The sequence below is a fragment of the Oncorhynchus mykiss genome, chromosome 2 (assembly GCF_013265735.2).
Source record: "Oncorhynchus mykiss isolate Arlee chromosome 2, USDA_OmykA_1.1, whole genome shotgun sequence".
NCBI classification, from domain to species: Eukaryota; Metazoa; Chordata; class Actinopteri; order Salmoniformes; family Salmonidae; genus Oncorhynchus; species Oncorhynchus mykiss.
The window spans coordinates 19600645-19625384 of record NC_048566.1 but is presented as its reverse complement, the minus strand read 5'-3'; the positions used below and the strand labels follow the sequence as shown (position 1 = coordinate 19625384).

The 24740-nt window shown below is 44.8% G+C and overlaps 1 protein-coding gene across 10 annotated transcripts; it reads left to right on the top strand.

Moving 5' to 3' along the window:
* Positions 1-300: 300 nt before the first annotated feature.
* On the top strand, positions 301-23487 carry LOC110537113 (epsin-1). 10 transcript variants are annotated; one of them, XM_036940976.1, is made up of 13 exons: positions 301-383; positions 2423-2538; positions 11269-11371; positions 13870-14028; positions 16898-17026; positions 17327-17447; positions 17707-17867; positions 18141-18212; positions 19399-19482; positions 20115-20409; positions 20952-21110; positions 21324-21557; positions 21655-23450. In XM_036940976.1, exons 3-13 carry the CDS (start codon positions 11303-11305, stop codon positions 22113-22115), a joined length of 1944 nt encoding a protein of 647 aa, XP_036796871.1. In that variant the 5' UTR covers positions 301-383; positions 2423-2538; positions 11269-11302; the 3' UTR covers positions 22116-23450. The 10 variants fall into 10 exon arrangements, with proteins under 10 accessions (XP_036796871.1, XP_036796864.1, XP_036796885.1 ...); XM_036940969.1 differs by having other exon boundaries at positions 2423-2566; XM_036940971.1 differs by having other exon boundaries at positions 334-775.
* The last annotated feature ends 1253 nt before the right edge of the window (positions 23488-24740 follow it).

Sequence of the window (24740 nt, the reverse complement as noted above, 5' to 3'; positions counted from 1 at the left end):
CGAACACCGCCCGAACAAGGAGAGATTGCAAAACAATCAATATCAATGGTCAGTTTGACACCATGTTACAGTATAAAGCTTATTTACAAGTGTGATAAATAGCGCTGCATTCCCATCCAGACCATGAAATAGGTTAGAATTTAGATCAAATTGAAACTATTTTATGCATAATGACATTAGCTGGACCAATTGCTGGGCCAATTGTCCGCTGCCCTATGGGACTCCAAATAATGGCCAGTTATCAGTTATGATAATGACTGTGTAGCCTCGCCCAGTTCATAAATATTACATGATGGGAGGTGCAAAGGGGTGCGGTCTTTCCTGTAGTCGGGAACGGAACCGGAAGTTCCGCCATCTCCTTGTACCATTCGAGCTACAACAGGGTCAGTATAGACTTAATTTGGATGTTAATTATGGTATATTGTCAACAGTTATTAAATATTATAAGTAATATTGACGCAGTAAACGTTCCATAACCATCGGTTTTATGTTAAGGATGGTGGTATCACTCGATCAGATCATAAATACCACTCCTATTCTGTTGCCACTTGAACTGCTAGCAACAGCGTTCAACGTTATCTCATCTGTTTTATGCCGTTGGCTACTTCAGCTACCTAGCTAGGTAAATAGCAATGATTCATTCAGTGTCGTGACAGGAATACCTATATTTAGTTAGTCGGGTTTCTCTTTCACGCTTTCCCCTTAACCCCCACCACAATTGTAAAACGTTCAAATTGATCGCTACTGAGAAAGCCAAGGAGAAGGGGAGTTAACGGTAAGTAGCTAACGTTTTCCAGCTGATAGCTGGGAGGGTGGTACCAGATAGCTAATGTTAGCCAGCCTATAGCTAGCTAACGAATTAGTTAGTGACCCCTTTTATCTGGTTTGGATGGCCTTCTATGTTTGCCAACCAAGTTCGTTACACTTCCCATGTTCTTTGATAGTAGTAGTGTCAAGTATTTCCTGTTGTACTGTTTGCATTAGTGTTGAATTGCTGTGTAGACTGTTGTGAGAGATGATAACTGGTTAGCATGATAACTGGGTGGGGGTCTCTGGCTCAGGATGGTGTGTGACTGTCTGATAGCAAGTGGGAACGAGCGTAGTGGCCACAGTGTCTCTGACATTGTCATGATCGTTACAGTCGACAACGTTACACCGCCCTATTTTTTTTCTGGCGTTCGCACAAATATGGGCTAGTAGCGCAATAACTTCGGCTGGCTAACGAACTTTAGTTCAACAGTTTGTTAGCTAGCTTGTATTAGACTCAGCCAACTAGGTACGTTTCTCTGGCTTCAGCTAACTAGTTGCATGTGTATTGCATGTTGGGATTTCATTGCCGATAATGTATCTGCCATTGAATGCACATTGTATGTCTAGTGTCAGAGTGAAACTTATTCTGATACTTATTCCACTGTAAGCTGTCCTGAATATTTAAATGGCATTAGCCAAGGTCCTCATCAACAGTTGAACTTGACGGTACAATAACATACATACAACACCCGGACGTCTCCTGTCCTGTAGCATGTAGCTATGTTATTGTACCGTCAAGTTCAACTGTTGATAAGGAGCTTTGCTAATGCAGTGCTCCACATTATGATGTGTAGGGTTGAGGTCATTGCCATATAAATTGAGCACAGAATATGTCTGTTTCAAGAAAGATCACTTTTTTTCCGGAGTATTTCTCAGTATTTTTCAGATCGCTTCCTCAATTTACATAGATTTGGCCTGAACCCTGTTGAATTGTGAGAGATTTGGGCTAAGCTTGTCCCTTATCTACATTCGGTCATGGTAGATGCCTTGTATGAACTTTGGAACGTTGCTCCAGTAATCTCTAAACTGACTTCAGGAATGGTTATCTCTCTGTGTTATGCAACCTATTAGTACTGTACAACCTGTCGTCTTCCACTCCTTATTAGTCTGCTCGGCCACACTGCTAGGGTCATTCAGCAGCACTGGAACAATTCTGTCAGAGAAGACAGTTAAATCATATAGGAATATGCTGTACCTACATATTAGATGAGTTTGTTAGTCACATACAGAGGCTCGCAGATGTAATTGCAGGGCACAGTGAAATTCTTAAGCTCCGTGCTCCAACAGTGCAGGTCAAAAAGAGAAGTGAATGAAACCCAATAAGATTAATCATGCCACAGCATTGCTAAACAGTCCACAGAGTACTAACAGTTCAATGATGTCAAAATAGTGACACTGTTCAAGCCTGCATGCCATGGTCATGCTCATCTGACAGCATTAACTGGGTCAGATAGTGAAAGTGAACCATTCTAAAACACTGCCTAATTCCAATTAAACCCAATTAAATATCCTAGCCTACGTTGTGTTTGGGGTGAGGAGAAGCTCAGGGTTTTCTCTTTGGGGCCCTCAACACGTACCGGTAAGATTAGTGTTGTCATCTCTCACTCCACAGATTGTTTTTATCGCCCCAAATCTGCGGTTTTGGGACTCAATGTCTCTGTGAGGAGAGACGGACAGGCTGAGACAGAGCACTCTGTAAACGACTGGAGCCGGAAAGAGAGAAACCAAGTGAGAGAACACTATTCCATTGTAACAGGTGTGTGTGCTGCCTTTCTCTCTCTGTTGACATAAAGGAGCACTATGTCCACTAAATTTGATTGCTGGTTTAGTTTTTCTCTTTCACGCAATGTTTGCCTATCCATCTCGATGTCTCTCTCTCCATCTCGATGTCTCTCTCTCCATCTCGATGTCTCTCTCTCCATCTCGATGTCTCTCTCTCCATCTCGATGTCTCTCTCTCTCTCGGTGTCTTTCTCTCTCAATGTGTTCTCTCAATTCAATTCAAGGGGCTTTATTGGCATGGGAAACATGTGTTAACATTGCCAAAGCAAGTGAGGTAGATAATATACAAAAGTGAAATAAACAATAAAAATTAACAGTAAACATTACACATACAGAAGTTTCAAAACAATAAAGACATTACAAATGTCATATTATATATGTGTGTGTGTGTGTGTGTGTGTGTATATACACACACACACATATAATGTTGTAACAATGCACAAATAGTTAAAGTACACAAGGGAAAATAAATAAGCATAAATATGGGTTGTATTTACAATGGTGTTTGTTCTTCACTGGTTGCCCTTTTCTTGTGGCAACAGGTCACAAATATTGCTGCTGTCATGGCACACTGTGTAATTTCACCCAGTAGATATGGGAGTTTATCAAAATTGGATTTGTTTTCAAATTCTTTGTGGATCTGTGTAATCTGAGGGAAATATGTATCTCTAATATGGTCATATGTTGGACAGGAGGTTAGGAAGTGCAGCTCAGTTTCCACCTCCTTTTGTGGGCCGTGTGCACATAGCCTGTCTTCTCTTGAGAGCCAGGTCTGTCTACGGTGGCCTTTCTCAATAGCAAGGCAATGCTCACTAAGTCTGTACATAGTCAAAGCTTTCCTTAAGTTTGGGTCAGTCACAGTGGACAGGCATTCTGCCACTGTGTACTCTCTGTTTAGGGCCAAATAGCATTCTAGTTTGCTCTGTTTTTTTGTTAATTCTTTCCAATGTTTCAAGTAATTATCTCTCTCTCTCTCTCAATGCGTTCTCTCTCTCAATGTGGCTCTCTTTTGATGTCTCTCTCGCTCTCTCTCGATCTCTGTCTCCCTCTCTCGATGTCTCTTGATGTCTCTCTCTCTTGATGTGTCTCTCTCTCTCTCTCTCGATGTGTCTCTCTCGATGTCGATGTGTCGCTCTCGATGTCGATGTGACGCTCTCGATGTCGCTCTCGATGTGTCTCTCGCTCTCTTGATGTCACTCTCGATGTCTCGCTCTCTCTCAATGTGTTCTCTCCATCTTGATGTCTCTCTCGATGTCTCTCCCTCTCGATGTCTCCCTCTCTCTCTTTCTCTCTATGGGTCTCTTTCTCTCTATGGGTCTCTCTCTCTCGGTCTCTCTCTCTCTCGATGGGTCTCTCTCTCGGTCTCTCTCTCTCTCTCGATGGGTCTCTCTCTCGGTCTCTCTCTCTCTCGATGGGTCTCTCTCTCGGTCTCTCTCTCGATGGGTCTCTCTCTCTCTCTCTCTCGATGGGTCTCTCTCTCTCTCTCTCTCGATGGGTCTCTCTCTCGGTCTCTCTCTCTCTCTCTCTCGATGGGTCTCTCTCTCGGTCTCTCTCTCTCGATGGGCCTCTCTCTCTCTCTCTCTCTCTCTCGGTCTCTCTCTCTCTCTCTCTCTCGATGGGTCTCTCTCTCGATGGGTCTCTCTCTCTCTCGACGGGTCTCTCTCTCGGTCTCTCTCTCTCTCTCTCTCGATGGGTCTCTCTCGGTCTCTCTCTCTCTCTCGATGGGTCTCTCTCTCGGTCTCTCTCTCGCTCTCTCTCTCGCTTGGTCTCTCTCTCTCTCTTGATGGGTCTCTCTCTCGATGGGTCTCTCTCTCTCTCTCTCAATGGGTCTCTCTCTCTCAATGGGTCTCTCTCTCTCGATGGGTCTCTCTCTCGATGGGTCTCTCTCTCTCTCTCGATGGGTCTCTCTCTCTCTCTCTCTCGATGGGTCTCTCTCTCTCTCTCTCTCTCTCTCAATGTGGGTCTCTCTCTCCCTCTCTCGATGTGGCTCTCCCTTGATGCTGCTCTCTCTCTCAATGTCTCTCTCGATTAGAGGTCGACCGATTATGATTTTTCAACACCGATACCGATTATTGGAGGACCAAAAAAGCCGATACCGATTAATCGGCCGATGAAAAAAAATATATATATATTTAAAAAATAAACCGTATTTGTATTAATGACAATTACAACAATACTGAATTAACACTTATTTTAACTTAATATAATACATCAATAAAATCTATGTAGCCTCAAGTAGATAATGAAACATGTTCAATTTGGTTTAAATAATGCAAAAACAAAATGTTGGAGAAGAACGTAAAAGTGCAACATGTGCTATGTAAGAAAGCTAACGTTTCAGTTCCTTGCTCAGAACATATGAAAGCTGGTGATTCCTTTTAACATGAGTCTTCAATATTCCCAGGTAAGAAGTTTTAGGTTGTAGTTATTATAGGACTATTTCCCTCTATACCATTTGTATTTCATTAACCTTTGACTATTGGATGTTCTTATAGGCACTTCAGTATTGTCAGTGTAACAGTATAGCCTCCGTCCCTCTCCTCGCTCCTCCCTGGGCTCGAACCAGCAACACAACGACCACAGCCACCACATCAAAGCAGCGTTACCCATGCAGAGCAAGGGAAACAACCACCCCAAGGCTCGGAGCGAGTGAAGTTTGAAACGCTATTAGCGCGCGCTAACTAGCCAGCCATTTCACTTCGGTCACACCAGCCTCATCTCGGGAGTTGATAGGTTTGAAGTCAAAAACAGCGCAATGCTTGACGCACATCGAAGAGCTGCTGGCAAAACGCACGAAAGTGCTGTTTGAATGAATGTTTACGCGCCTGCTTCTGCCTACCACCGCTCAGTCAGATACTTAGATACTTGTATGCTTGTATGCTCAGTCAGATTATATGCAACACAGGACACGCTAGATAATATCTAGTAATATCATCAACCATGTGTAGTTAACTAGTGATTATGATTGATTATTTTTTATAAGATAAGTTTTAATGCTAGCTAGCAACTTACCTTGGCTTACTGCATTTGTGTAACAGGCAGTCTCCTTGTGGAGTGCAACGAGAGAGAGGCAGGTCGTTATTGCGTTGGACTAGTTAACTGTAAGGTTGCAAGATTGGATCCCTCGAGCTGACAATGTGAAAATCTGCCTTCTGCCCCTGAAGGAGGCAGTTAACCCACCGTTCCTAGGCCGTCATTGAAAATAAGAATGTGTTCTTAACTGACTTGCCTAGTTAAATATGTCTCTCTCTCTTGATGTCTCTCTCTCTCTCGATGTCTCTCTCTCGATGTCTCTCTCTCTCTCTCTCGATGTCTCTCTCTCTTGATGTCTCTCTCTCTCTCTCTCTCTCTTGATGTCTCTCTCTCTCTCGATGTCTCTCTTTATGTCTCTCTCTCTCGATGTCTCTCTCTCTCTCGATGTCTCTCTCTTGATGTCTCTCTCTTGATGTCGCTCTCTCTCTCTTGATGTCTCTTGATGTCGCTCTCTCTCTGTCTCTCTCTCGATGTCTCTTGATGTCTCTCTCTCTTGATGTCTCTCTCTTGATGTCTCTCTATTGATGTCTCTCTCTCTCTCTTGATGTCTCTTGATGTCTCTCTCTCTTGATGTCTCTCTCTCTCGATGTCTCTCTCTCTCTTGATGTCTCTGGATGTCTCTCTCTCTCTTGATGTCTCTCTCTTGATGTCTCTCTCTCGATGTCTCTCTTGATGTCTCTCTTGATGTCTCTCTCTCTCTCTCAAGGTCTCTCTTGATGTCTCTCTCTTGATGTCTCTCTCTCGATCTCTCTCTTTATGTCTCTCTCTCTCTTGATGTCTCTCTCTCGATGTCTCTCTCTCTCTTGATGTCTCTCTCTCTCTCTCTTGATGTCTCTCTCTCTCTTGATGTCTCTCTCTCTCTTGATGTCTCTCTCTTGATGTCTCTCTCTTGATGTCTCTTGATGTCTATCTCTCTCTGTCTCTCTCTCTCTCTCTTGATGTCTCTCTCTCTCTTGATGTCTCTCTCTCTCTTGATGTCTCTCTCTTGATGTCTCTCTCTCGATGTCTCTCTCTTGATGTCTCTCTCTCTCAAATTCAAATTCAAATTCAAGCTGCTTTATTGGCATGAAAAACATTGTGTCAATATTGCCAAAGCAACAATGTATACAATATACATTGTAACAAAATTGTAAATGATAACAAATAATAATATAAAATGGTAGTAAATAATAATACAAAAATAAATACAATAAAATGGTAACAGTCTACAGTAAACATTAATAATTATAGTAATAACAATAATACTAATAATAAGTAAGTTACTGTTTACTATGCAGATGTTATTATTCAGTGTCCCTCAGGCTATGGCAGGAAAATACATATTTGGCTGCAAGAGGAGCCATTGCTCCTTCGCCCATGAGTATTCTTAGTTTTTCCTCTGGGTTCAATTTGTAAAAATGTGGAATATATGTAGTCATTTCTGTGAATAATGAATCTCTTTGTGAGGAATATTTATCACAGTAAAGGAGAAAGTGCATCTCTGTCTCTACCTCCCCTGTCATGCAGTGACCACATACACGCTCCTCTTTGGGTAGCCATGTCTTTTTATGTCTGCCGGTTTCTATTGCCAATCGGTGGTCACTCAGCCTGTACTTGGTAAGGATCTGTCTCTGCTTTGTATCTCTGACAGAGTAGAGATAATCAGCCAATTCATATTCTCTGTTTAGGGTCAGATAGCAATTTAGTCGGCTTTGGGATTTTGTTTCGTTTTTCCAGTATTGTAAGTATGATTCCTTTGATTGGTTCATGATTTTGTTTATTGGAATTCTTTCTTTTGAAGCAGTGCTGGTGTCAGCTTGATTGGTGAGGTCCAACACCAGCTGACTGAGAGGGCTCGTTTCTGGGCTCAGCTCTTGGGCTTGAAGTGCTTTAAATTGCAGACTCGAATTTGGACTTGAATTTAGATGTAGCCAAAATTTTAATGATCTTTTCTGTATTTTCATTATTACTGGAAAACGGCCCAATTCTGCCCTACATGCATTAGTTGGTGTATTTCTCTGGACTTGTAGAATTTTCCGACAGAATTCTGCATGTAGGGTTTCAATTGGATGTTTGTCCCACATTTTAAAATCCAGTTTATTGAGTGGCCCCCAAACCTCACTTCCATAAAGTGCTATTGGTAGGATTACACTGTCAAATATTTTAGTCCAAATTCTAATTGGGATGTTGATTTTGAATAATTTCATTTTTATTGCATACATTGCTCTGCGGGCTTTTTCTTTGAGTGCCTTCACTGCCATATTAAAGTTTCCCGATGCAGATATGGTCAGACCAAGGTAGGTGTAATTTTTTGTGTGTTCAATTAAGGTGTTGTTCAGGGTGAATTTACATTTTTGTTTCTGACATCTGGTTTTTTTTTTGGAAAATCATGATTTTAGTTTTTTGGAAATTTACTGCCAGGGCCCAATTATGGCAATATTGCTCCAGAATATTAATGTTTTGTTGAAGACCTTCTTTGGTTGGTGATAGAAGTACCAAGTCATCAGCATATAGCAGGTATTTCACCTCTGTGTCAAATAGTGTGAGTCCTGGGGCTGGAGATTGGTCCAACATGTCTGCTAATTCATTGATATAAATGTTGAAAAGATTTGGACTCAAATTGCAGCCTTGTCTCACACCTCGACATTGTGAAAAAAATTATGTTCTTTGGTTTTTGATTTTTATTGCACACTTATTTTCTGTGTACATACATTTTATTAAGTCATACACCTTACCACCAAGCCCACTTTGTAGAATTTTGTAGAATAGCCCTTCGTGCCAAATCGAATCAAATGCTTTTTTAAAGTCAATAAAGCAAGCAAAGATTTTGCCCTCTTTTTTTTGGTGGACGTGTTTATTAATTAGTGTGTGTAAGGTGTATATATGGTCAGTAGTGCGATGGTTAGGGAGAAAGCCAATTTGACATTTACTTATTACATTTTTTTCTTGAAGAAAGGTTTGAATTCTTGAATTCAAAATGCTACAGAAAATCTTTCCCAAGTTACTGTTGACGCAAATTCCCCTGTAATTATTGGGGTCTGATTTGTCTCCACTTTTGTGGATAGGGGAGATGAGCCCCTGGTTCCAGACATCAGGGAAGCAGCCAGAAGTTAAAACCATGTTGAACAATTTAAGCACAGCATTTTGCAACTCAGGTGTGCTGTTTTTCAGCATTTCATTTCTGATGTTGTCTACACCACAAGCCTTTTTTAATTTAATAGATTTTAGCTTTTCATTTAGTTCTTGTTGGGTTATTGGGTAATCTAATGGATTTTGGTTGTTTTTAATGACTGATTCCAGGATGTTCAATTTTTCTTTAATTTCTAATTGGTTCTGGTTTAAGTCTTTTTGTGGGATGTTTTTGTATAGATTATCAAAGTAAGTTTTCCAAATTCCTACATCTTGTATGGCTAATTCTTGTGGCTTTGATGTGCTTAAATTGTTCCACATGTCCCAGAACTGATTTTGGTCAATTGCGTTTTCAATTTCATCAAGTGTCTTGTTGGTATAATTCAATTTCTTGCATTTCAGTGTTTGTTTATACTGTTTCAGAGTTTCAAAGTATTCATATCGTAGCTCTGGGTTGTTTTGCTGCTTATGTTTTTTGTTTGACATTTGTCTTAGGTGTTTTCTAATTGTTTTACATTCATTATCAAACCATTTGTCAGAAACATTTTGATTTTTGCTTCTGATGTTGCATTGCTTTGGTTTTCTCAAATTTGCTTTCGATGCTGCTTTTTGGAATATGCAGTTGATGTTTTGGGTAGCTGAAGTGACACCATCTTTATTGTTTTGGTACTGTGAGTTATTGAAAAACTGTATAGAGTTCATCATTTCATTTGAGTTCAATGTTTCAATGAATGCCTCTGCACTGTTTGGAGCCCATCTGAACGATTGGTTTATGTTGTAAAGTTTATTGGGCTGTTTTTTTGAATGAATACTGCCGGTTAATTTCTTCAGAAACACGTTGATCTGACTGTGATCTGACAATGGTGTCTGTGGTCTGACAGTGAATGCACTAATGGAGGAGGGGTCAATGTCAGTGATGGCATAATCGACTACACTTGTCCCAAGAGCTGAGCAGTAAGTAAACTGACCTAAAGAGTTCCCTCTGATTCTACCATTAAGCATGTACAGGCCTAAGGCTCGACAGAGATGTACTAACTCTTTTCCATTTTTGTTCAGTATTTGGTCAGGACTGTTTCTATTATTTATAATAGGGCTACTGTACAAGGAGGGGTGTCCAAATATGTGGTGGTTACCTCCCGCATCAGTGTAGTCAGGCTCAGAACCTGTTCTTGCATTGAAATCTCCACAAAGAAGCACTTTACCCTGCACCTGAAATGTAATGATTTCTGTCTGGAGATTGTCAAAAAACTGATCATCATAATATGATGAATCTGAAGGAGGAGCATAAGCTGCACATATGTATACATCATTGTCACAATAGATTGTACCTTTGTTAAGTTTTAGCCAAATGTGAGTGGTACCTTTTTTCATTTCATTCAGTGCTAAGTCCTGCTTATGCCAAATGATGATTCCACCTGAGTCTCGGCCCCGTTTAACATTTTTATGTTTGATTGATGGTAGTAAACTTTCTCTATAGCCTGAGGGACACTGAGTATCTATGTCTCCACGACACCATGTTTCCAGTAGGATTATGATGTCCTGTCCCTTGATGTTTTTAATCAATTCTGGATTAGTTGTTTTATAACCAAAATGTGAAGAGTATAGGCCCTGGATATTCCAAGAGCTGATAGTTAATGATCTCATTTATAATAAGTGATATTCACTGGTTTGAGTAAAGTACATCGAAAAAAACAAAAAAAATAAAATACTATATATATATATATATATATACACATACATACACATATACATACATACATCTCTCTCTCTCTCTTGATGTCTCTTGATGTCTCTCTCTTGATGTCTCTCTCTTGATGTCCCTCTCTCGATGTCTCTCTCTCGATGTCTCTCTCTCTCGATGTCTCTCTCTCTCTTGATGTCTCTTGATGTCTCTCTCTCTCTTGATGTCTCTCTCTCGATGTCTCTCTTGATGTCTCTCTCTCTCTCTCTTGATGTCTCTCTCTCTTGATGTCTCTCTCTCTCGATGTCTCCCTCTTGATGTCTCTCTCTCTCTCGATGTCTCTCTCTCTTGATGTCTCTCTCTCTTGATGTCTCTCTCTCTCGATGTCTCTCGATGTCCCTCTTGATGTCTCTTTCTCTCGATGTCTCTCTTTCTCTCGATGTCTCTCTCTCTCTCGATGTCTCTCTCTCTCTCGATGTCTCTCTCTCTCTCGATGTCTCTCTCTCTCTCGATGTCTCTCTCTCTCTCTTGATGTCTCTCTCTTGATGTCTCTCTCTCTTTATGTCTCTCTCTTGATGTCTCTCTCTCTTGATGTCTCTCTCTCTTTATGTCTCTCTCTTGATGTCTCCCTCTCTCTTGATGTCTCTCTCTCTTTGTCTCTCTCTCTCTTGATGTCTCTCTCTCTTTATGTCTCTCTGTTGCTGCTTTTCTTTTTGTCTACTTGTTTCTTCTCCTCAGAGTTTGGCTCCTCTCCTCTCTCTGTGTATTAACTCACTGTACACTTTGCCCTGGCTGCTATTTGTTTTGTGTTGTATTAACTGTTTTACAACCCCTCTCTTTCTCTGTTTGGGGCAGATTTTCCGTGGAACCCGACAGCCAGACGGTTGCCATGTCGACCTCATCGCTACGGCGACAAGTAAAGAACATTGTCCACAACTTCTCAGAGGCCGAGATCAAGGTTCGCTCGTCCTCTTTCTTTTCTCTCTTCCTCTCCGACCACTTTTCCACCCACACCTCACACCTCTATTTTTTTATTCTTCTGTTACCCATTGTCCTCTTCCTCCTATCCTCACCACTTCGTTCAAGGCCATCTCACCTCAGTCTTCCCCGCCTCTGCTTCCTCCCTCTCCAACTCTTTCTTCCTCTCCTCCCTTATTTCTGTCTTAACTATTGGCACTTACCAAAGAATACATTCCACTGTGTACTCCCTGTATCTCCACCTCTCGCTATCTGGGTTAATGTAATCATGTTATCCATTCATCATGATGGTTCTGTCCAGCCTGTTTATCATCACATCATCTCCACACCCCAGAGAGTAGAAGAGATGATCAGTTAAGGTGACCTACGATCACGGCTGTGGACTTATCAGGGGTTCATTTGATTAAAGTACTTTGCATAATTGTTTTGTCTGTTTTTACATGTTTAGTCGGGAGCTTTGTATCGTAATATTTTGTTGGCTTGAGCTTGCCAAGGGAATTAATAGTCTGTCTTGATATAAACTACCAGTTGATTAATCAATTCATTTATCAATAAATCACACCTTAGATTGTTCAATATTGACTGCTTTTGGGGCGTCAGGTAGCCTAGTGGTTAGAGCCATGGGCCAGTACCTGAAAGGTTTCTCGATCGAATCCCTGAGCTGACAAGGTCAAAATCTGTCGTTCTGCTCCTGAACAAGGCAGTTAACCCACTGTTCCTAGGCCGTCATTGTAAATAAGATTTTGTTCTTAACTGACTTGTCTAGTTAAATAAAGGTTAAAGAAAGAATCCTGATGTTTCTCTCCCCCCTCTGTTCCTTGTCTCTCCCCCCTCTGTTCCTTGTCTCTCCCCCCTCTGTCCCGTGTGTCTCTCCCCCCTCTGTCCCGTGTGTCTCACCCCCCTCTGTCCCGTGTGTCTCTCCCCCCTCTGTCCCGTGTGTCTCTCCCCCCTCTGTCCCGTGTGTCTCTCCCCCTCTGTCCCGTGTGTCTCTCCCCCCTCTGTCCCGTGTGTCTCTCCCCCCTCTGTCCCGTGTGTCTCTCCCCCCTCTGTCCCGTGTGTCTCTCCCCCCTCTGTCCCGTGTGTCTCTCCCCCCTCTGTCCCGTGTGTCTCTCCCCCCTCTGTCCCGTGTGTCTCTCCTCCCTCTGTCCCGTGTGTCTCTCCACCCTCTGTCCCGTGTGTCTCTCCACCCTCTGTCCCGTGTGTCTCTCCACCCTCTGTCCCGTGTGTCTCTCCACCCTCTGTCCCGTGTGTCTCTCCCCCCTCTGTCCCGTGTGTCTCTCCCCCCTCTGTCCCGTGTGTCTCTCCCCCCTCTGTCCCGTGTGTCTCTCCCCCCTCTGTCCCGTGTGTCTCTCCCCCCTCTGTCCCGTGTGTCTCTTCCCCCCTCTGTCCCGTGTGTCTCTTCCCCCCTCTGTCCCGTGTGTCTCTTCCCCCCTCTGTCCCGTGTGTCTCTCCCTCCTCTGTCCCGTGTGTCTCTCCCCCCTCTGTCCCGTGTGTCTCTCCCCCCTCTGTCCCGTGTGTCTCTCCCCCCTCTGTCCCGTGTGTCTTTCCCCCCTCTGTCCCGTGTGTCTCTCCCCCCTCTGTCCCGTGTGTCTCTCCCCCCTCTGTCCCGTGTGTCTCTCCCCCCTCTGTCCCGTGTGTCTCTCCCCCCTCTGTCCCGTGTGTCTCTCCCCCCTCTGTCCCGTGTGTCTCTCCCCCCTCTGTCCCGTGTGTCTCTCCCCCCTCTGTCCCGTGTGTCTCTCCCCCCTCTGTCCCGTGTGTCTCTCCCCCCTCTGTCCCGTGTGTCTCTCCCCCCTCTGTCCCGTGTGTCTCTCCCCCCTCTGTCCCGTGTGTCTCTCCCCCCTCTGTCCCGTGTGTCTCTCCCCCCTCTGTCCCGTGTGTCTCTCCCCCCCTCTGTCCCGTGTGTCTCTCCCCCCCTCTGTCCCGTGTGTCTCTCCCCCCTCTGTCCCGTGTGTCTCTTCCCCCCTCTGTCCCGTGTGTCTCTTCCCCCCTCTGTCCCGTGTGTCTCTTCCCCCCTCTGTCCCGTGTGTCTCTTCCCCCCTCTGTCCCGTGTGTCTCTTCCCCCCCTCTGTCCCGTGTGTCTCTTCCCCCCCCCTCTGTCCCGTGTGTCTCTTCCCCCCCCTCTGTCCCGTGTGTCTCTTCCCCCCCTCTGTCCCGTGTGTCTCTTCCCCCCCTCTGTCCCGTGTGTCTCTTCCCCCCCCTGTCCCGTGTGTCTCTTCCCCCCTCTGTCCCGTGTGTCTCTTCCCCCCTCTGTCCCGTGTGTCTCTTCCCCCCTCTGTCCCGTGTCTCCCCCCCCACGCCCCTTCTCTCTTTCCCCCCCCTCCACGCCCCTTGTCTCTCTTACCCCCCCCCACGCCCCTTGTCTCTCTTTCCCCCCCCCACGCACCTTGTCTGCTCTGTCCCCCCCCACGCCCCTTGTCTCTCTTTCCCCCCCCACGCCCCTTGTCTCCTCTGTCCCCCCCCCACGCCCCTTGTCTCCAGGTGCGGGAAGCGACGTCCAATGACCCATGGGGCCCCAGCAGCTCTCTGATGTCAGAGATAGCAGACCTGACCTACAACGTAGTGGCCTTCTCTGAGATCATGAGCATGGTGTGGAAACGACTCAACGACCACGGCAAGAACTGGAGACACGTCTACAAGGTTTGCGTGTGTGGGTGGTGAGCGAGAGGAAGTGAAAAGGAAAGTTGTGCGAATGTCTGTTCAATATTGACCATAACAACAGGTGACGTAGTCTGTCTGTCTGGTTTGTCTGCTCACACACTCACTCTCACTGTTGTATTTGTGCACATAGAAATAGGAATTAGAATACTAGAATGGACATAACTAAACCAAGATAGACCACAGTCCGTTGTTTTCAAATGGGATCAAATGAGTCATAGTGGGAAGAACCAAGCACGATCTAGCAAGATCCTATTGGCCCGTTCTAGCATTCATTTGCATATTTGCAATAACTCAATTTGCCTTTACACTGTTTCTAAACAACACCATTTTTTAATACTTTGGCAAAGTTTAGTCCACTCTGTTCGTAACATATTTTAGTTTTGGGAAGAGAACTGTATTGAGAAAATTTGCAGAAAATCGACAAATCCATCTTGTTCCATCTTCTCCTACTGCCGCCCACTGAGCTTCCTTTCACTACCATATTTGGTAGTGAGTAGAAATGCCAAACGGATGCTTCACATTTACACATCCGGTGAAATATCTGTCTCATTGTTCTATCTGTGACCTAAGGCTTCATATGACAGTATAAAAGATCTTCCATTTTGGCCAGTGACTAGGTCAGCCAGTGATAAGATATTGTGCACATTAAGCTTGTTAGCTAGCCTGTCAGTTTCAGTGGAATTAATGATTCCATGAATGTTTTAAATGAACAATGTCTACACTATTTCTGATCAATTTGATGTTATTTTAATGGACAAAAAAGTAGTTTTTCTTTAAAAAAAACAAGGACATTTCTAAGTGACACCCAAACTTATATAAATATACAGTGCCTTGCGAAATTATTCGGCCCCCTTGAACTTTGCGACCTTTTGCCACATTTCAGGCTTCAAACATAAAGATATAAAACTGTATTTTTTTGTGAAGAATCAACAACAAGTGGGACACAATCATGAAGTGGAACGACATTTATTGGATATTTCAAACCTTTTTAACAAATCAAAAACTGAAAAATTGGGCGTGCAAAATTATTCAGCCCCTTTACTTTCAGTGCAGCAAACTCTCTCCAGAAGTTCAGTGAGGATCTCTGAATGATCCAATGTTGACCTAAATGACTAATGATGATAAATACACTCCACCTGTGTGTAATCAAGTCTCTGTATAAATGCACCTGCACTGTGATAGTCTCAGAGGTCCGTTAAAAGCGCAGAGAGCATCATGAAGAACAAGGAACACACCAGGCAGGTCCGAGATACTGTTGTGAAGAAGTTTAAAGCCGGATTTGGATACAAAAAGATTTCCCAAGCTTTAAACATCCCAAGGAGCACTGTGCAAGCGATAATATTGAAATGGAAGGAGTATCAGACCACTGCAAATTTACCAAGTCCTGGCCGTCCCTCTAAACTTTCAGCTCATACAAGGAGAAGACTGATCAGAGATGCAGCCAAGAGGCCCATGATCACTCTGGATGAACTGCAGAGATCTACAGCTGAGGTGGGAGACTCTGTCCATAGGACAACAATCCTATGTATATTGCACAAATCTGGCCTTTATGGAAGAGTGGCAAGAAGAAAGCCATTTCTTAAAGATATCCATAAAAAGTGTTGTTTAAAGTTTGCCACAAGCCACCTGGGAGACACACCAAACATGTGGAAGAAGGTGCTCTGGTCAGATGAAACCAAAATTGAACTTTTTGGCAACAATGCAAAACGTTATGTTTGGCGTAAAAGCAACACAGCTGAACACACCATCCCCACTGTCAAACATGGTGGTGGCAGCATCATGGTTTGGGCCTGCTTTTCTTCAGCAGGGACAGGGAAGCTGGTTAAAATTGATGGGAAGATGGATGGAGCCAAATACAGGACCATTCTGGAAGAAAACCTGATGGAGTCTGCAAAAGACCTGAGACTGGGACGGAGATTTGTCTTCCAACAAGACAATGATCCAAAACATAAAGCAAAATCTACAATGGAATGGGTCAAAAATAAACATATCCAGGTGTTAGAATGGCCAAGTCAAAGTCCAGACCTGAATCCAATCGAGAATCTGTGGAAAGAACTGAAAACTGCTGTTCACAAATGCTCTCCATCCAACCTCACTGAGCTCGAGCTGTTTTGCAAGGAGGAATGGGAAAAAATGTCAGTCTCTCGATGTGCAAAACTGATAGAGACATACCCCAAGCGACTTACAGCTGTAATCGCAGCAAAAGGTGGCGCTACAAAGTATTAACTTAAGGGGGCTGAATAATTTTGCACGCCCAATTTTTCAGTTTTTGATTTGTTAAAAAAGTTTGAAATATCCAATAAATGTCGTTCCACTTCATGATTGTGTCCCACTTGGTGTTGATTCTTCACAAAAAAATACAGTTTTATATCTTTATGTTTGAAGTCTGAAATGTGGCAAAAGGTCGCAAAGTTCAAGGGGGCCGAATACTTTCGCAAGGCACTGTATATGAGTGTAGCATACAGCAATCGGTGGTGGTAATCAAAGTACTTTTTAACTGTAATGCAGTTGCTTGGTGATAATGACATGAACCTGTATGGGGGTTAGTGTCCATACAAGCTTTATACTCTGATTTGTACCTCAACATAGTGTGAAATGCACATAAACAATAGCCTAAATGTAGGCTAATTCTGCTGGGGGGAAATGAGGAGATTCGGGATCTTCCTTCACTGCCCTTTCCTGTCCTTGTTTCCATGGCAATTCCATTGTTTTGGTCGAGTTCGATTGACCTCTTTACCAAATCTATGGCTGCTATTCTCGTCCCGTTCTGGAACTTTGAGGGTTTATGACATAGCATCTCCAGTAATTTAATATCTCTGTGGTTTCTACTGTACTGTGTGTTCTCCAGGCTATGACTCTCATGGAGTACCTCATAAAGACGGGTTCAGAGCGCGTGGCTCAGCAGTGCAGAGAGAACATCTACGCTGTCCAGACTCTCAAGGACTTCCAGTTCATCGACAGAGACGGCAAGGACCAGGTACGACGCGCTCGCACGCACATGCACACACACTGTACACACACTGGTACTGAATCACTACTCGCCTCTCATTCAAGGACTTTACAATGTTTTACTGTGACCTCTTAAACAAACACAGAGTGAAAAGCCAACAGTAACATGTTTATGGGCTGGTAAAGGCAATATAGCAGGTCACAGGGAAACACTGTTTGCAAGCAAATAACTGACATTTATCAACTATTCAGTGACACAGCTGTGTAGTTAGGAAGGTTGTGCACTGAGTTGTATGTACTCATGTGCATTTACCTGCATGTGTGTCAGGGGGTGAATGTGCGGGAGAAGGCCAAACAGCTGGTGACACTGCTGAAGGACGAGGAGAGACTACGAGAGGAGAGGATCCATGCCCTCAAGACCAAAGAGAAGATGGCACAGACCACTAGTGGTGAGAGACAACTACATTACCCAGCCTGCACCAGCCACCAGGGGATCTGAAACAGATTGAGGAGGAAAGCAAACCATAAACAGAAATGTAGTTTTAAATTGTCTGCTGTGATGCAGAGCTGCCCTGATCCTGGAGAGATGCATGTGGTGTTTGCAGGCTTTTGTTCCTGCCCAGCTCTAACTATGCCATGATGCGCAAGCAATACCATTTTCTTTCGCCTCCTTTCCCTGTTCTCCGTTCCCCTCATCCTGTCCCCCAGCCTCTTCGGCCCCCTCAGCTCCAGGTCTGGGGGGTGGAGCGCTGTCTCAGGGCTCTCACTCTGGAGGGGCGGACCCAGAGCAGGCGTGGCCACAGAGCTCCGGGGAGGAGGACCTGCAGCTGCAGCTGGCCCTGGCCATGAGCAAGGAGGAGGCGGAACAGGTATACAGTACAGCCAGCCTGGAGCTGGTGGAGGGTAGGCAGAGCCCCCGCTGGCCAACCACACTGTTAACCTGAGGTCCTATGGCTTGATAAACGGGTTGATTTGTATAGGATATATGCACTGTACACCCTACAACCACTATACATAGAACACACATATATGGTGACACTTAACTACAGTCCATAACAGAAGTATCCGGGCATAGCAAGGGTAACCCAGGACAATGTGTGTTTCCATTCACTCACCTTTACCCTCTGACCCCTGACCCCCAGACTACTGTGGCCCCTCTGGAGGACGCAGAGCTCCGCTATGCACTCACACTCAGCAAGGAAGTACAAGAACAGGTCAGGGGGCAAAGGTCACCACCTGACCGACCGATCATCATCTACCTATCTATCTGTCAATCTGTCTACCCAGCTGGCAGTCACTCCATCGAGTCTTAATCCCAATCAAAATGAATGATATTCATAGGAATGATCTGTTTCATTAATTCCAAACATACACGTCAATGGGTTAATAATATAAGAAGGAAAGAAGTAGTTTTAAAAATAACTCCCCCTATGATTTAATCAGTGTAAAATGATGCATGGCAAAGACTTGATAATTTGAATGACTCAATTGAACCCTTTCTGAATGAGTGATTACTCCCTTTTTTTTCTTCCATTGCAAATGACTCTGTTCTGAACGCATGCTTCAAACTACACACACAATGACATACTTAAACACACTCAATTAAAGGCATCTTCCAGTGCCCACACTCTGCAAGTTGGAGGGCAGTATTCAATCAACACCGGTATTCAGAAGTTTAGAGGCTAAGGCAAAACAACACTCTCGCTAAGCATTGTTAAAACTACAGGTTGTTTTTTACCCAGTTTGTTCTTTTGTCTCACAAAGTTCTTAAGTATAGATACAACCTCAGTGTAATTCTAGCACCCCGACATCATTCTAGCATCCCGACGTCATTCTAGGACCCCGCTCGATGTCATTCTAGGACCCCGACGTCGTTCTAGGACCTCGACGTCGTTCTAGAATGTCAACTTCCTTGCAGAAGCACAAGAAGAGGACTGTTGTTTTGTCTGCCCATGAACACTTCTGGATACAGGCAGTGGTTGAATAGAGAGCCCTGGCAGACAGTCCACGTCCAGTATGGCTGGGACCCTGACCACTTTCTTCAGAAGGTGAAAGAGGATACTGCCCATAGCGGCTGGTCTAGAATCAGTTTTTGATTTCCTCAGGGAAGGGAGAATGTTTTCAAACTCCCTAAGGTGGGTTGAGGAGAGCTGATCTGAGAGCAGCCACTAAAGGCAGCATCTCTCCTGGAGCTTTGCATCACGGTCAGATAGTGCTTCCTGGGGGAGTGAAATTAAGTTGCTCCCTAGACACTGATCTACTGTCAGTTTAGCATATTCTCCCCAAATGGCTTTGGCTACAATTTGGAGGTAGTAAGCTGATCCTAGATCTGTGCCTATGGGCTGGCCTGCCTGAGCGCTTGTCGCAGGTGATGACATCACAGCTGTATGTGATTGGCAGGAGGAGAGGCTGCGCAGGGGGGACGACCTGAGACTGCAGATGGCCATCGAGGAGAGCAGGATGGAGAAGGCCAAGCCAGAGGAGGTGTGTTTGGTGACGTGTGTGTACGCCAGCCATAGGGGAGGGATGGATGGGGGCTACACACACTCTTTAGACAATACCACTCAGTTCCTCTTTCTCTCTCCTGGTGTTACCTGCTGTAGTTGTGTCTCTCACCTGTGCATTCTGTGATTGGAGAGAACTGAAAGCGAAGGTAGTGTAGGCCGACACCAGAAGGGTTTCTGAACCCTATCGGGTAACTAACTGTAAGCTATGATATTTCCTAGAGGAGCCTTTTTTTTATTAAAAGTTGTGCTTAAGAACAGAGTTTGCCAATTATCTGACTGACTGGTCAGCAAAATCAACAGACCGGTGCTGGTCCCCAGACCACAGGTTGAGAAACAAGAAACACCCCTCGCTCTCTCCCGTCCCAGTACTAGTTGGTCTATCCCTTCTTTCATCCTCTGCTTTTATCAAGGTAACTGTGTGTGTTGCCTGTGTCAACATTTGTTTAGTGTGTATGTTAACTGACTGCTCTGTGATTTTCAGTGTGTGGGGGTGTGTGTGTGTGTGTGTGTGTGTATGAGAGACAGACTACACTAGCCTTGAGCTCATTGACTCTTGATGTCTGTTCAACATCAGTGTGTTGTTATAACCTGGGTATTATCCTCTCCCAGAGTGCGTTAATGGAGCTGAGTGCTGTGGACCCCTGGGGGGCTCCTGCTGCTGCCTCTGGGGGCTCTGCCGGCCCCTCACCCCCTCCCACAGTCCCCCTCCCAGCCCCCTCTGCCTCTGGCCCCTGGGGCCTGGCCCCTGCAGACCCTTGGGGTGCCTCATCGCCCGCCTCACCCCCCAGCGTAGACCCATGGGCTAGTGGAGGGACGGCCCCCCCAACGATAGCCCCCCCGCCAGACCCCTGGGGAGAGACAGCCTCCTCAAGAGTCAACTCCGTTGACCCCTGGGGACCCTCAGGTTAGTGACCTCTGACCTTTACTCCCCTGGCCCCGTCTACACCTGTTACCCTCATTCCGTCTCCTTGTCCCACACCCCTACTTCCACACACTGGACATCAATACATTTGGTCTATTTTCCCAATACTCTTCAAATAGCCAGCATGTTTAGATCATTTGGAATGTGACCCTTCATATCTCAGTCAGGGGTATCTCTGGTTTCAATAAAAGATCTCTGTCTGTTCTTACCTCCTTTCAAGTGAAAATATTCTGTGTCCAGCTCTTCCATAGCAGTACAGATAAATGAGAGAAAGTGGGGAAAGGAAGCCATATTGGACTATTGGGATCCAGCCCAGCTCCTTGTTCCCAAAATATTGTATGGTGTTGGGTTGGGTTCCTGTTCAGTTCAAGAGATGAACAATCCTCATTGAAAATAAATGGCACTTTTGAAATCTTAGATGGGAATTCCAATTCATCTTTTGAATTGACTGACTTGAAATGGTATTGACCCCGACCCTGGTGTTGTATGTGAGCCAAACCCCTGCCTGTCTCCCTCCCCCATAGCTGTGACCCCCCCCAGTGTCGACCCCTGGGGTCCCTCTGTGCCCCTCTCCACCACCTCCTCTTTTGGGGGGCCAATAGACCCCTGGGCTGGGGACGGGGTTGACCCCATCATCACCTCTGACCCATGGAGCGACTCCGCCAAACACACTAATGGCACAGGTACATCCACACACACTTTGACATATAATGGCAAGGACATGTGGATGAGATGCTCATTGAGCACCCCCCCCCCATTCACCCACAAACACAGTTGTCTTGCATTCCATCCTCCCTCAGTAATACTGGTATAATGCTGTGGTGTCTAATCTGGTTAGTCACTATAAATACAGTACTCCATGTTCACCTTCACTCTCTCTGTCTCTCGGTCTGTAGGACACCCAGAACTGCGAGGTCAGTTAACGGGCGATAGTGCGGGTTCTCCGGTGCCCTTTGACCTCACATCTCTGTGCTCTTCACTTCCTGTCTGTAAGACCCCTGAGTCGTTCCTGGGGCCCAACGCATCTCTGGTGGACCTGGACTCACTGGTGTCTTCTAAACCCAAACCTAAACAACCTCCTCCTCCATCAATCTCCTCCTCAACACACAACCCCTTCCTCCAGACCACAGGTACTGATAACACATGAACACATACACACACATTTTTAAGCACTTTGTGTTTGTAATAAATGAAAGTATATTGATTGAAGTATTCTCTCCTCTCCAGCCTCGTCTTCAGCCCCTGGCATGGCAGTCACCCCGGGCAGCACAATCTCCAGCAGGGGGGTTTCCCCGACGCCACCCCCCACCTCCAACCCGTTTGGCGCGGCCGCCCCCATTTCCTCCATCTCCCCACAGCCCTCCACACTGGGCCTCAGCAGCCTCCGCACCAGCCCTGTACCACCCAACCCCATGGCATACCCTGGCATGGGCTTGGGGCCTATGGGTAGTATGGGAGCACCAGGCCTGGGGATGGGCATGATGCAGAGCCCCATGGGAATGTCCCCCTACGGCGGGCTCTCGCCCATGGGTCCTCCTGGGTCCTCTCACTTCATGGGGCCCGGAGGGGCCCTGCCCCCACAGCTGAATTTTGGGGGGCCTACGGGGGCAGCTGGAGTGATGGGAGCCGGGGGAGCAGTGGGAGGGGCCGGAGTGACGGGCGCCAGCACCAATCCCTTTCTTCTTTGAGGGCGTTTCGGCACTCCCCCCTTCCTCTTCAACACCCAATCCAGGCCCTGCCCCACCCCCTGGTTTATCTACTGCCCCTCCCCCCAGAGCGATCCTCCTTCAACACAAACAATTTATGTTTCCAAAAAGAAACGTGTGTACATCTCTATTTAAAGAAGAAAAAATAACATCTGAATTTGTTATTTTCTTTCAGAAGCATTTACATGAATTTCAGCAACAAAAATATTTTGGTTCATTTCAGTGGGATGTAGCGGGAGGGAAATAGACATTTATTTATTTTTTATTTTGGTTTCTTTCAGTCCTTTCTGAAATAAAGGTGGGTGTTTGAGAGTTAGGCTTCATCAGTTATGTCACACTGATATAATATTGTATTATTGCACTGACGGATGGGGAGAGAGAGGGGACATGGCCACTAACAAACTGAAACACCAACAAATTCCTGTACCTGCCTCTTCCTCTTTGTCTGTAGAAGAGAAAGATAGGATGAACACTGACATGAGAGGAGGATTGAAGGAGGATTTTATAACAAAAACTCCTGAACAAGATTTGGACTGAAAAAACTGGCATTAACATTTCAGCCACAATATAGTCAAATCATTCAATAGCTGTTCTATTTTTTATTTCATGTTTAATATAATTTATTGATAATTTTTTCCGCTCCTGGGAATGAATAAACAAGGGGGGAAAAATTATGCAATTATGCCATAAAATCAAATGCTTATTTTTTCTTACTGATTGTCATGGAAATCAAGAAGGCAACTATTGAATTGGTTGAGGAGAGATGGAATGTGTTTTGTAAATGTGTTGTGTGGAAGAGTGTGTGTGTGTGAATGTGTCTGTCTCCATTCATCCTGTGTCCTTGCTTATTTCAGCAAGATACAAATCTATTATTTTTGTTTTTAAAAATGGTCACTTGTATCAATGCTATGTAATGTGGGGATTTTAAATGAGGTATTATAAGGATCACATTTTTCTGCCAATTTTATTTCACAAATGTTTTGTAATAATCGGAAGCATTAGTCTTTCTCACTCTTTCATACAGGATGTCTCGTCTCCAGGTGTCTCGTCTCCAGGTGTCTCAACATGACTGGACCCTCTCCTTTCGGACCCTCGCTCCTACGGGGGGAGAGCTACAGATGCTTCTTTTAAAAAGACAATTCAATGAATGAACGAACTTAAACAACAGGGGACTTGATGACATGCTCCATGCTGTTTCTTTTCATTTAGTTTGATGAATTGATTGTTATTTTATATCAACTAAAATATCTCTTTTATTGGGAAAGGTCACATTTTGTGTGGTGTTAACTGTGAACATTCACATTTGAAAAGTAAAATGAAAAAAAAAAACAAGAAATTTAAGAAATAAAACAAATCCACAAAGGGTATGTTTCCTTACGTTAAATCTGTCTGGTGTACTGTGTGTTTGATGTTCCATTGCTGTTGGGTGGAAAAACTGGGACAAGGATTAATTTTCTAGTATGTTATTAACATATGAAGTCTTCTCTGTCAGTTGGAGGATAAATGCATGTCCAGAAGCTTCTGTGAAGACTTCCAGATAGGGATACAATTGCAGAAAATAAGTAGGAACCAAAAACCTTTCAACCATTTCACTATAGCAATACATGATTGAATGCAGTATCAATGACCATCCTCACTGGCAAGAGTAGTGTGTGTGTGTGTGGTGAGGCAGATGAATATAGGGTGTAGTGTTTTGTATGGGAGGCCCCTCGGAGTAGGAGGAAGTTTCCCCTAGATACTGATCTATGTTCAGTTTTGCATGTTTCCTCCCAGTGGTCCAGGTTTGTTTTGGGGAGGGTAAGCTGATCCTAGATCTGTGCCGGCAGGCAACACTGATCCAGTAGACTTCCTGAATGGAATCGTGGGGCAAACAGAATTCACTCTGTCAGGCGATCAGAGAGTCCCAGTCAAAGTCATCTTGGATCTCCTCGCTGTTGTTATGGAGCTGTTTCATAGGGGGACGGGGTTTAGGTTGAAGTTGGAGCCCAGCTGTGTGAGAGAGTGGAGAGAAGACAACATAAGCCTCCTTTGTTGATTATGAAACTACTGCACAGACCTCAAACTATTACAAGGCGTGCAACTCAAGTCCCTTTCAAAGCAGTTTAATGTCCACTTCCCTATTAACACTTCCTGTTTCCTCATCTCCTTCACTATGTGACGTCATGATGTGACTGGGGTGGACTTTCTACCTTACCAACCCAACCTAGCTCTGTCCCTGTTACATTAGTGGTAATGAGGGCAAGGAGAGGAAGCCATTTGATAACATCAGAGTGATAGTATATTTGACTAAATAATCCCAACAAGTACTATTGAGCGAAGCAAAGCTTTACACTGGTAGAAAATATAACTTTTTGTAAAAAAAATGCTTTGCAATGAAAACGCTTGCCAAAACACCACTACTGTGTACTGGAAGATGTAGAGCTAAAATACTGTCAATAGTTTAGAAAAGTGGCTGAGGTCTCACCATTGGCCTGAAGGGCTTCAGTTTGGGTCAGGTGGGGCCTCTGTACACCCTGAGTTTCGGGGTGGAGGGGCCTCCTGGGAGGCTGCCCACTGCTGGAAGGGGGGACCAGAGGGGGGTAGGCCAGGGGAGAGGGGTGGGTCAGG

Coding starts and splice junctions, on each gene's coding strand:
- LOC110537113 (XM_036940976.1), top strand. CDS start 11,303: ATGTCGACCTCATCGCTACGGCGACAAGTAAAGAACATTGTCCACAAC. Junction 20,410..20,951: donor TGACCCCTGGGGACCCTCAG/GTTAGTGACCTC, acceptor CCTCCCCCATAG/CTGTGACCCCCCCCAGTGTC. Junction 21,111..21,323: donor CAAACACACTAATGGCACAG/GTACATCCACAC, acceptor CTCGGTCTGTAG/GACACCCAGAACTGCGAGGT.